A 12,772-nucleotide genomic window follows, 5' to 3' on the forward strand; every position below is an offset into this window, starting at 1 on the left:
TTGTTGTATAACAATACAAAGCATAGTGTAGGAAAAAGGAAATAATATTTGTTTCAAATGATTGTTATTTACTTCTGGTCTCAGCAGTCATTTAGCTGGCAGATGTGCTGAGAAACTCAAGAAAGGACTCACAGTCTCTGGGGAAGAAGGAGGAGTCAGTGCACCATTATAAAATAATGCTCTATTGTATCATGGTACTATGTATCAAGTGCTATAGGATCTCAGTAACGGGGGTAAATAGCTAGGGGTGGAGTGCAGACAGGAAGAACTTCACCATGGAGGTGATTCTTGAGCAAGGTGTTGAAGGGTGAATAGGAGTTTGCCAGGTTGTGAAATGGGGACTACAAGTGCAGATTCTTGCCTCTTTGGCCTGTTTCTGTTTCTCTGCATTTTTCATCTACCTCTTCTCTATCTTTGCTTTAATGTTCAAGGGAAAAAGCAACTGAAAATGACAAATTGAAATAAAATACTTGTTAAATTTTTCCTATTATTTTTAATAAGAGGCCTTAAGAAAAGAGTTACAATTGATTATTTTGTCTTACTTTAAACAAAGTATAGGTGGAGGCTTCATTTAATTTTATAGTACTGCATCAGTATTAGTTGGCTAATTCTTAGTACAAGTATGCAGATTGAGTTCCTGTAGAAATAGAGATCAGAAACAATATTTTTTAAAGTTTTAGGTCTAGATCCAAGCTAAATTTTGGCCTCCAAATGACTGGCTTTATTTGTTTTATAAGTCCAGTGCAATTTTTTGTAGACACAAGTGTGGAGGTCTTTTCTAAGAATTTAAAGTCTCCTCTATATTGTATTGGGTTCATAATCATGGATGTCCCACAAGAGCTCTGTTTAAATGTTTGGTTTTCTTGATGCTTTAAAAATATGAATGCTTGGGCTGGGGCTGTAGCTCAGTGGTAGAGCACTTGCCTAGCATATGTGAGGCACTGAGTTTGATCCTCAGCACCACATAAAAATAAAACAATACAAAAATGGAAAAAAAAATCTTAAAAATATATGGATGCTTAATTTATTCTGGTTTTGAAATATTAGTTATTATATATATTAAGAAACAAGCTTCTGGTAAACCTGAAGGGGTTCTGCAACCCACTGTCAGAGGTCTGAAGGATGATGGCAAAGCACCTACATGCACACATTGACCCGAATTATCCAGATAATTGCTGTCACCTCTGGGACCCCTTGGCAATGCCATCAACTACTCCTTCTAATGGTTGTCTTTCTTGTGCCAGGCCTCTCTCCACTAGATGGTGCTAATACTTGCTATTGCAGCTTCAGCCCAGGGTAAGGGTAATTTTAGCAATAAGGGTGAATCTGGTATTCAATAAATATTTACTGAACACTCATGAACCAGACCCTCTAGTGGTTGTGGGCAGTGGGTGAAAAATATAACTAGGGTGCAGATCCTGCCCTTGGGAGGTTATACTCTTATTGTCGTACCCAACTAACAAGGGAACAACTAGAAAAGGCCATGAGAGAGAGGCAATCTACCTGGGTTCACATCCTGACTCCTCCCCGGATTAGTTTAGGAGCTGAGTGACTTGACTTCTCTGAGCCTCAGTTTCTTCATCTGTATGATGAGAATGATGATAGTACCTCCCTCAAGAACTCAAGAGTTAAATATGTGAAGCAGCTTACCACTGCAGCTGGTATGTGATGGTGTTCACCTCCTGCCCCCAGCTGTAGCATGCTTGCCCAGGGAGCTTTGTTAGTATTATTTACTAGTGGATCTCAAAGGTGCCTGGCCTGAAGCAGGCACTCTTTGGCAGTAAATATATTGAGTGAATAAAGGAGGGTGAGAAGGTGGCTCTGTGAATCTGGCTGAGTGTGTGAGATGTGGAAGTCTGGGTCTAACAGGGACTCAGAAGCTCTTAGGTTTTCTTAGCTTCCTCTAGATTTCTGTCCTGGTCATTCTAAAAGAGGTCTCTTTGTCCTTGCAAAATGCCCTTTGCATAAGAGGGTCTTCCTGAGAAGATACAGTAATGCAGAGGCTTGTTTTTCCTTGTATTCTTCTGGTACTTTCTACCTGAGGACCTCTTATGGGGTGGCTGGCCTCTCTGGGGCTGCCTCCACTTCTCTGTCCGCTTCTCCTGGGTACTTTCTTTCTACATTGATCAAACATCTTGAAGGCAAATGTCAAGACTAGGAATAAGAAAAGCTTAATTTGTCACATCGAGTACAGCTGTGTGTGGAATTGCAATTTGCATCTTGATGTCCTGCTTATTCCAGAAAAGTGGCATTTTACAGATTTCCTGTATTATTCATGAATTTCAAGGCTTTGTAGTTTAAAAATAAGAGTTCAGGTAATAACCAAGAATAAGGGAAGTTAAACTCTGTCAGGTTTTCTCACTCTTACTAGATCTCATCACTTTTCCATCTGTTGATGCATTTCATAGCCCGTTCCTACCTTAGGTGTATAGATATCAGGAAGAAAAAAAATGAACATGGAAACATTAGCTAAGGCATCACATCTGGGTTCCTCATTAGCTTCAAATTTGCAAGAGAATAGGCTCAGTTAAAAAAACAAATCACTGACCTGCATAGAGAAACATGAACAGACGTATAGCAGCAGGCAAGTACCACAGCATTTTCCTGCCACCCAGGTGAATGAACTCTCATCCTTAGCTGAGGCCTGCCCTTGGCCACTTGGCATTCCTAGAGTATGAAAGCCCCCCTGTGGTTATCATGCTGGTTGGGATGTGCAGGGTTTGTCATGCTGAGTATAGATCAGGTGTTAACCAGCCTGATCTTCTAAATTATGTGTATTTAATGAAAACATAGATTGGTTCAGGTCAGAGAGAAACCTGGGCATATGTGCTGAGGAAGTTCCCTTCCCAGAAATGCCTGGAAGGAGCAATATTTAAGATGGAAGCCAGGTGGTGTGAAAGTACCTTGCTGAAAGGCCACCTCCCTATGGTTACATGAGTTTAGGTGAGAAAGCTCTCTCCTGGGGTGAAAACATCCCCGTGTTGCTTAGAAGGCAGCTCAGTGACTGCTTTCCTGCTCTCCCAAGTGGGAGAAGTGGCCCTGAGGGCTGTGAGACTTTGTGGATCCCAGCATTCTTGTCATCCAGTGTTAAGGGTGCTGGCTGAGAAGCAGCAGGAAATCTTGGGGAGAAAATCAACACAGTTTGAAGTAAAGGATAAGAATGAACCATGACGTTATTTAAAATGTATCACAGAATGGAGGCTTGAGGTGAATTGGTGCAAGTCCAGTGCTGTTTCTTGCCTAAAATGCTGTTACCCAAGGCCCTGTTTAGGATTGATGGGGAAAATACAGGAGTGCTGTTCAGTTACTAAGACCATATTTATTTAGTGCCAGTCTACTAGGTACTGAGTCACATGTTACATGGAGAAATGTGTGAATGCATGTGTGTGTGTGTGTGTATGTTTGTGTGTGTATGTGTGTGGGTCTTCTTGGTTGTGGGGGCGGGGATCACAGATTGATAAATGGGGGACATTGCAAAGTCAACAAAGGAATTTGCATCTAGGATTTTAAAGTCTCCGAGACTTTACTTGGCTTTTACTGAGAAGATGGAGTTCAAAGTCTCTATCACTTCTTTGATTTTGATAATTAGGTTTGTCTGAGTGATCAAACACTTTTGATGTTTCTAATTGCCTCTCTGTGATGTCTGTGGGACAAAGAAGTCTTTCCCCATAGTTCTCTGCATGTTCCCTTCCTTCCTTTCTCCAACCGATATGTATTTAATGCCTATGTCACTGTACTAGGATTTTGATTCAGGGCTGAGCAAGGGAAAACATGGTTCCTGTCCTAATGTACCTTACATTACTGAGGATCCAGAGAAATAAGTGGGCACCAGGAATACAGTGCATTTGATGAGGGGGAGATGTTTTGAGAATGCAGAGTAGGGTACTCATGAGAAGCTGGAGGTTCTTTCTGGAGGAAGCAGCATCTAGGATGATACCCAAGGAATTCATAAAAAGTTTCTTCTCAGCAAAATAAACAATCTGTGAGGTAAATAGAGAGTTTACATCTTGGGAGCAAATTTTTACACATCAGATAGAGCACTACTCTCTAGACTACATGAAGAACTCAAAAAGCTAACTACCAAAAAATCAAATAACCCAATCAATAAATGGGCCTAGGAACTGAACAGATACTTCTCAGAAGATGACATACAAGCAATCAATAAATATATGAAAAAATTTCAACATGTCTAGCAATTAGAGAAATGCAAATCAAAACTATTCTAAGATTTCATCTCCCTCCAGTCAGAATGGCAGCTATTATGAAGACAAACAACAATAAGTGTTGGCGAGGATGTGGGAAAAAAATGCACACTCATACATTGCTTGTGGGACTGCAATTTGGTGCAGCCAATCTGGAAAGCAATATGGGAATGGAACCACCATTTGACCCAGCTATCCCACTCCTTGATCTATCACCAAAGGACAGTATACTATAGGACACAGACATATCAATGTTTATAGCAGCACAATTCACAGTAACTAAATTGTAGAACCAACCTAGATGTCCTTCATTAGATGAATAGATAAAGAAAATGTGGTATATGTACACAATTAATATTGCTCAGCATAAAAAGAGAATAAAATCATGGCATTTGTAGGTAAATTGATGGAGTTGGAGAATATAATGCTAAGTCAAGTGAGCCAATCTCAAGAAAACAAATGCCAAATGTTTTCTCATATATTGGAGATGTGTGTGGAGCTGGGAGGAATGGAAGAACTTTAGATAGGGCAAAGAGGAGGAAGTGGAAAGGAGGGGGCATGGGAGTAGGAAAGATGGTGGAGTGAGATGGACATCATTGTCCTAAGAACATATATGAAGACATGAATGGTGTGACTCTACTTTGTCAACCAGAGACATGAAAAATTGTGCTCTATATGTGTAATATGAAATGAATTGCATTCTGCTGTCATATGTAACAAATTAGAATAAATAAAATAAATAAATAAAATCTGCAACTTGATTGAAACATAATAATCATGCTCACTTCATTTAGCCCTGTATTAGGAGATACAACTAATAGCTGATAATGGAAACATGATTCATGATGATTTTTTTTTTTCAGGCAAAGCTGAAATCAGGTCCATAACATGAAATATATAAGATAAAGGTAAAGCCTTTCATATGATAAGCATAAAGTCCTGCTAAATGAATGGGAGAGGGCTACTTAGCAGTATGTGGGATAAAGACCCAGAGAAGTCAATCTTAAATACAAGTTTCCGGTTTCCAGACCTTCCTCAAGGAGAAGGGTTGTTTGGGAATCTGCATGTTTCAAAAGCTTCTCAGTGATTTTGATAATTCTGATAATTTTTCAGTTTGGGGAATCCCTACTATGGGCTGGAGAGTCTAGTGTATATTTCCTTCCATAAGAGGTTTTCTAAAAGTGTGAACATTTTTTAAAACTAAACACTTTAAAAGCCACTGTATTTCAGAATAATTTTACCCAGTTTCTTTTACCCCTTGAATTATTATTCCATAGCAATGAAACTCAGGAGAAGCAATTTAATCAAAGAACCATTATCTATGATTTCTAAACAGTTAGAATGAAGACAGGCAGCAGAGTTAATTTGCTTCCAATCCCTCTCTATGCAGATTATAGCTCCCTAATCTTCTTTTTCTCTGAACTCCTACTTCAATGGAACCCCTAATGTGAGTTGCATACATTTCTCAATATATAATATTTTGGTATCTTTGTCTGAGATTTACTGTATTTTAACATTTGTATGCATCTTTAAGTTAAATTCTGAAGGCTTTATAAGCACCCTGCTTTCTAATTAACAGTGGGCATAAATAGTTATTGTGATAAATATTAAAGCTATATACTAATGAATACTCACAATAAGTCTAGGTTTTTTTTTCTTCTTCTTTTTTGCTTTCTCTCTCTTGAAGATAAGATTTATCAAATACAATGCTGGGAGGATGAATGTATAATTTGAACAAACACTTCCCTAAATACCAATATTACTTTATATAGTTAATTATAAGATTTTAACTGCCAATGAGTTCCATTTCTTTTGTGCAAATTTGTGAATGTAATAAAACATTTTTGACTAACCAATTAAATAAAACAATATAAGATTTAATTATCAGCTTTTTAGGAATTTTATGAACCAGATTGTGTTGCCAGAATCGCTTAGGTAATTTAAGGATCACAGAATCTTCTTAAATGTTTTATTTTGTTCTTAAAACTAAAATAGTAATTTTTATATGTTCGTTGAAAAAAATTCAAGCATAGTAAAATATATATATATAAAAGCTAAAACCACTAAAATCTCTATAACTTCAGTAAAACTGCTATTGATACTCTGGTGGATATTCTTTGGCCATCTCAGTAGGCATGTGCGCGCGGGGCGCACACACACATACACACACAATGTATATATACACCCACAGATATAAACATAGACCTAATTTTACATGTAAGGTTAATACATTATATAATACTGTTACTTATATTTGAAGGCTATATGTTATTTTCTATGCAGTCTTCTGTTGGTTCCATGTCAATAATTAGACATAAGCGCTTTTATCCTAGTTAAGAATAATCTTTGTCATCTCAGGATGGAAGACATACATTCACTTTTTCATAGTAGTATTAGGATTTAATTTTTACTTGGTAATCCTTCATCCACATGGGGTTTATATTTAATAAGTTGAAAAGTAAGAAGTCAATATTATTTTTACCTGAATTGCTGGTTAGTTGTCAGAATTCATGAAGATCCATTTTTTTACTACTAATTTTAAAATGACTACTTCTTTTATATTAAATTCCTTATTCCAAGTCCTGAGAAAGTCTGCATAGGGGAGCTGGAAAACAAGGAAGGAGCCCCAAATCCTACTTCCAGAGAGACTGGTAGAGAGCAAGGGCTAGATCCAAGAAGAGGGATCTGTAAGGGACTTCCTTCAGGAAACCCACAAATTCCTGAAGCAATGCAAGGGAAGGAGTTTTTTGTTTGTTTGTTTGTTTTGTTTTGTTTTAGTGAAATGTCTGCATTCAGCCTTCAGCAAGGATCAGCTTAATTGTGGGCCTCCAGAGAGTACCAATATCTTTCTTTGGGGGTTACCTTGTATATTTTAAATTGTTTTCCAAAAACTTTGTTTCCGTAGCTTGAAACTCAAATAATTCCACAAAGCAATCCCAATTTAATATTTTCCTTTTATTTCTCTCTCCCTGATTCCTTTTCTCTTTTTGCTTTCTCTGTAGTTCTTATTTTTGCATTCTCAGGAAAAAAAAAAATCCTTCTTTCTCTTCTCCATTCTATTTGGGAGCCAAAACATAATCCTAACTTCATCCGATAGATCTAAGGAAACTAACCTAAGGATAGTTCTTATGGGTCAGCTTAAAAAGGAAAAGGTAGGGAAGAACTTACGAAATGAACACTCATGTGCCATGAACAGGTTGAGCTCTTGGAAATCATCAGAGATCCCCTTCAGCATTACTGTGGACTCAGTCCTTCCCTTCATCCCACGTGTTTTACTCTTTCTTCTGCTTTCAAAATTTTTGTCTCTTATTTACTGCTGTATCTCTGACATTTAGAACAGTCATTTAGAAGGAGCTTCATTAATACAATCAGTTCTCTGTATGTTCTGTATTTGCAAATTCAACCAACTGCTGATGGTACACTATATAATTAGGCCTACTGTGGTTGTGACTATACTGAACATATAAAGACTTTGTTTTTTTTTTTACTACTCTTCCCTAAACAATATAGTACAACAGCCATGCTCATAGTATGTGTAACATATTAGGCATTGTAAGTAATCTTAACATGATTTAAAGTGTATGGGAGCATGTATGTAAGATATGTGTAAACACTATACTATTTTATATAAGAACCTTGAAAATCCAGAGATTTAGGAATTCATGGTGGTAGTGGGGATTGTGTCCTGGAACCAGATCCCTGTGAATACCTAGGGATGTCTATATTTGTTGAAGTAATTAAGAGATGTTCTTGATGAATGAGCAAATTTGGCTTATTTCTTTTTACTGTATTTCAATTTTGCATTGCAAGTATTGTAGTGACACTCATTTTCCTTGTAAAAGCAGGATTTTGGACTTATGTGGGATAATTTAAGTATCAAGTGTATTTCTAGCAGAAAATTCTTAAGTTCTAATTTGCCAATTGACTGACTTTTAGAATATGATCTGTTGGCAAATTAGAGACTGTCTATACCTTCCTTTTCATGTTTCAGGAGTGTATCTTTTACAAGTATAAACAAAGTGACCAACATGTATCTGTCTTTGTTTCTCAAGTGCTTTTGTGCATCTTTCCCAAAATGAAAGCTAAGGCTATTAAATATAGAGGGAAAGTTTTTTGAAAAGCTGAAAAATATTAAGCATTTGGCCAAAGAGGTTACTGTACATGTTTTCTCTGTTTTCTGAGTGCCTTTTGCATTAAAATCCTTCATAATAGAAATGAAGAAATATTTATTCTCTATATAGAACCAAGCACAGGGAAAGTGTTAGGTTTGCCTAACATATTTCAGAGTTGTGCCCTTTCTTGTGATCCACCTTAAAACTGGCACAGTGAGACAAACTGTTTTTATTTTAAAGAATGTTCCTCAGACATTGGTGTTGTGTAAGAATTTTCTGGGATAGGAAAAAAATGATCACTTCCTACTTCCCATTCCCAAACCTGGATTCCCAAAATATCTCACCAATCTCTGTGGGTGGAACAAAATGCTTTTGCTACACTACAAAGGGGAAGTTAAGATGCATTAAAAGCTACTTGAATTAAGACAGTAGAAGTGATCCACGATGGGATCATTATCCAAGGGTGGTAGACTTTGATTTCTGAGAATGTGTTACAATATCCCACATCCAGCTTGATATCTTGCTCCTGGCTGGTTTTGGTGGCCGTGGGTCATGGGAAGGGGCAGGTTATTTAACCTTTATGATGTTTGACTGTGTGGATTATCAGAAACTTCAAGGTATGAAAAAAGCATGGACTAACTTTAGGGCCAGAAGGCTCTCCGTCTGACTTCTAATTGTAGAAACTTGAGTGAAAGCATAACTTTTGCGTTCATCTTTCTGCAAAATGGGAATAATGATGCCTACCTAGATGAGATGTCGCAAGGATGGCACTAGTGTCTGGCTGGTAGCACTTCCTCAGTGGACCACTTACATCCCAGTATTCACCTGTCCTCTTTCCATTTCCCTCCTAGGTACCTTGGGATCACCCGCCCTCTCACATACCCTGTGAGACAGAATGGAAAATGCATGGCAAAGATGATTCTGTCTGTCTGGCTGCTGTCTGCCTCCATCACTCTCCCCCCACTCTTCGGATGGGCCCAGAACGTGAATGATGACAAGGTCTGCCTGATCAGCCAGGATTTCGGCTACACCATCTACTCCACCGCCGTGGCGTTTTACATCCCGATGTCTGTCATGCTGTTCATGTACTACCAGATCTACAAGGCTGCCAAGAAGAGCGCTGCCAAGCACCGGTTCCCTGGCTTCCCCCGCACCCAGCCCGAGAGCGTCATCTCCCTGAATGGCGTGGTGAAGGCCCAGAAGGAGGTGGAAGAGTGTGCAAATCTGTCCCGACTGATCAGGCAGGAGAGGAAGAACATCTCCATCTTCAAGAGAGAGCAGAAGGCAGCTACTACCCTGGGGATCATCGTTGGAGCGTTTACCGTGTGCTGGCTACCCTTTTTCGTTCTCTCAACTGCCAGGCCCTTCATCTGTGGCACCTCCTGCAGCTGCATCCCGCTGTGGGTGGAAAGGACATGTCTGTGGCTGGGCTATGCCAACTCCCTCATCAACCCCTTCATCTACGCCTTCTTCAACCGAGACCTGAGAACGACCTACCGCAGCCTGCTCCGCTGCCAGTACCGTAACATCAACCGGAAGCTCTCCGCTGCTGGTATGCATGAGGCCCTGAGGCTTGCAGAGAGACCTGAGAAGCCGGAGTTCATCCTGTAAGGTCATTTATCACTGTTTTTATCTTTATTCCCCTCCCTTTTATATAACTTCTTGAAGCATATTACAGAAGTCTTCCCAAATCCACAGATAGCTTATTTTCTACCATTTATATCAGATTTGAATTCAGAATAGTATAGACTCCAGTTCTCCACCCAATAACATTTCAATAGCCAAAAAAAGATAGGTACTTAGTTAGATTGGAAGAGGAGATTGATTTTGCTCATGAATTGCAATGGATGTGATTGATGACAAGGAGAGCAATATTTTCCATTCTTTCTCCATAAATCATATCTAAATTATGTCCTCATATCTGAATTGCTGTGACATTATCATTTTAATTGCAATTATTCTTCCCTCTGGTAACATTTTTTTTGATGATCTCATATTTCACTGATAATTCTTCTTTTGAGGAAGGAAGCAAAATGATGTTTCCAGAATGGGGCCACAGAAGATGTGAGGATGGGGCAACGTCTTAAAAGCCTTGGGAGCTTTCAGGAAGTGCTGTCTGCCATCTTGGCAGTTTGATAGAGTTGTTGAATTTGTCTGGGAAGCCTTAGTGACTTTCTAGGGAGAAATTGCAAAAGTGTGTAGAGATCTGGAAAAGGACCACAAAGAGCTGACTGTGATCAGGAAATGAAATTTCACAAGCAATCCATGTATTGGCAAGTTTTGGGTTGCATAAAAGGATGGAGACAGGAGAGTAGAGTCAGCAGTAAGTTGAATGAAAAATTTTCCTTAAGTTTAAGTACAGGAGGTATCTTCATATTTGATAGCTGAGGGAAAAGAAACTTAGAATGAAAAAATGGGCAGGAGAGAGGAAGAGGTGCTCCTTTGTACTGAACCTAGAAGGAAGGAATAGACTAGAAAGTAGGGACTCACCAGCTGAAAGGGATTTTCCTGGTCATCTTGTTGTCACTTGACAGAAGAGGTAACTGGGGTTTAGAGAGTGAGTTATCCCCTACTCAGCTAGTGTCCCAACTAAGTCAAGATCCCACACTGTCTAATCCCTAGTGCTACACATTTTCCATGTGACTTTATTTAACAACTGAACATTGTAGCTATGCTAATTCTCGAGCTGGACACAGCTTCTCAGGTTTTATTTTTATTTCTTTTATATACACTCTGTTGTTCACAATATAAAAAGTAACATTTTAATAAAGTATAATTTTAGGTTCCAGAACAGGTACTATGAAACAACTTCAGAGAGTCTAGGCCTATAAGATTCTACTGAATTTACCACTAGTATTTGCCCATTAGATTTTGAATATCTTAAGGGAAGAAGCTAAGACTTAGATTTCTTTTTGCAATATAGTGCCTGATATATAGTAAATGATAAAAAATAAAAAATTGCTAACAATTATTGAGCACCTACTACATGCTATACACCATGCTACCTGAAAAGTAGGTGCTTCTAGTATCCCAGTTTTTAGAATAACTTAAGGCTCAGGGATATAAAATAACTGATTTATTGGGGTATGAATCACCCCAATACATGTGCTTTTAATAGTTAAGCAAATTACTTGTCAAATAAATGATTTCAGTCTGGAGATAGTGAAGAGCTGCTGAATATTTTTGAACTAGGAATTGTAGTCACTTCTCTTTAAGAAGACAACTAGAATAACCTGCTAGTTTAATTAAGTTAGGTTCATTAGACTTACTGCACAGTGGGAGGACACCTACTAGACAGAGTCTTAGTAGTTTTTTGGATAAAGAAAATAAGATGAGAATTTTGGTAGAGTTTTAGGGCTTAGCCTGGGTGTTTATAAAGTGGAAAAGTGATGGTTTCATGACCTAATGGCTTGGGATTGGTGAATAAGGTGAAGACTTAGAAGCAACTATTAATGAGAAAACTATTAGTCTTGACAAGTAAGCTATTTTAGTTGGTTCACAGTCTTATCTCCTGGAAGCAGCTCTTTCTTGGAATAAGAAGCTAGGTTATCTTGCCTGGTCCTAGGACTGTTCAGCACAGGAAAAGGAAAGCATGTTGTTTCAGTTCTTTGGAGAACCCGGATGAGGGAATGTGTTTGAGGAAAGTCTTGGCAGTATGACAAGAGCAGACAGAAGGGCAAGACTGGTGGTAGGGGGTCCAGCGAGGCAGCCACATATACTGAGGATTCATTCTCAGTCACTATGTGTAATCAGACTCTATGAAAATTCTATCATTCAATCCTCAAAATTTCATGATAGGTTAGTTTTTTAAAAAATACCTTTATTTTATTTATTATTTTTATGTGGTGCTGAGGTCAAACCCAGGGTCTCGCACGCACGAGGCGAGTGCTCTACCACTGAGCCACAATCCCAGCCCTGGGTTAGTATTTTTTTTTCACCTTCGTTCTGAAGATGACAAAATAAGGACTTGAAAAGATCAAATAATTTTCCCACAGTCATACAGATGAGAATGATAGAGATGAATTTGAACCCAGGAAGTTTGTGCTTAAAAGTGCTTTAGTTTCCATGCTACTTTTATAAAATAAATCGGCCAATCTAAAGTACAAGGGCATTTGCTTCTGTATCTTTAGTTAGTATGGAGGCTTGGATGTTGTTTTCCTGCTAGTCTAAGACAAGGGTCAGCAAAATTTTACTGTCAAGGGCCAAATATTAAATATTTTAACCTTTGCTAGCAACAGGGTGTTTATCAAAACCATTTGTCCTTCCCTTTGTCATTCACTGAAATAAGGGAGAAATTGCTGTGTACCATTAAAACTTTATTTGCAAAAGGAGATAACCAGATGGATTCAGACCACAGGCTATAGTCTGCTGCCTCTTTATTTAAGAGAATGACTCTTCCTTCATTACCACTTTCTCAGCTTGAATTATAGGACATTCAAATCATTTAAGCTGATTGGC

The 12,772-nt window shown here is 38.4% G+C and overlaps 1 protein-coding gene across 1 annotated transcript in view; it reads left to right on the forward strand.

The window, feature by feature from the left end:
• The window catches only part of Htr7 (5-hydroxytryptamine receptor 7), a 37,699-nt gene that overhangs the window by 21,636 nt on the left and 3,291 nt on the right, over window positions 1–12,772 (forward strand). The window contains exon 2 of the mRNA XM_027939946.2: window positions 9,166–9,921. Coding sequence (XP_027795747.1) covers window positions 9,166–9,921 — 756 coding nt within the window. The remainder of the gene's footprint in view (window positions 1–9,165; window positions 9,922–12,772) is intronic.

Source organism: Marmota flaviventris, chromosome 4 (assembly GCF_047511675.1).
Source record: "Marmota flaviventris isolate mMarFla1 chromosome 4, mMarFla1.hap1, whole genome shotgun sequence".
Classification (NCBI taxonomy): Eukaryota; Metazoa; Chordata; class Mammalia; order Rodentia; family Sciuridae; genus Marmota; species Marmota flaviventris.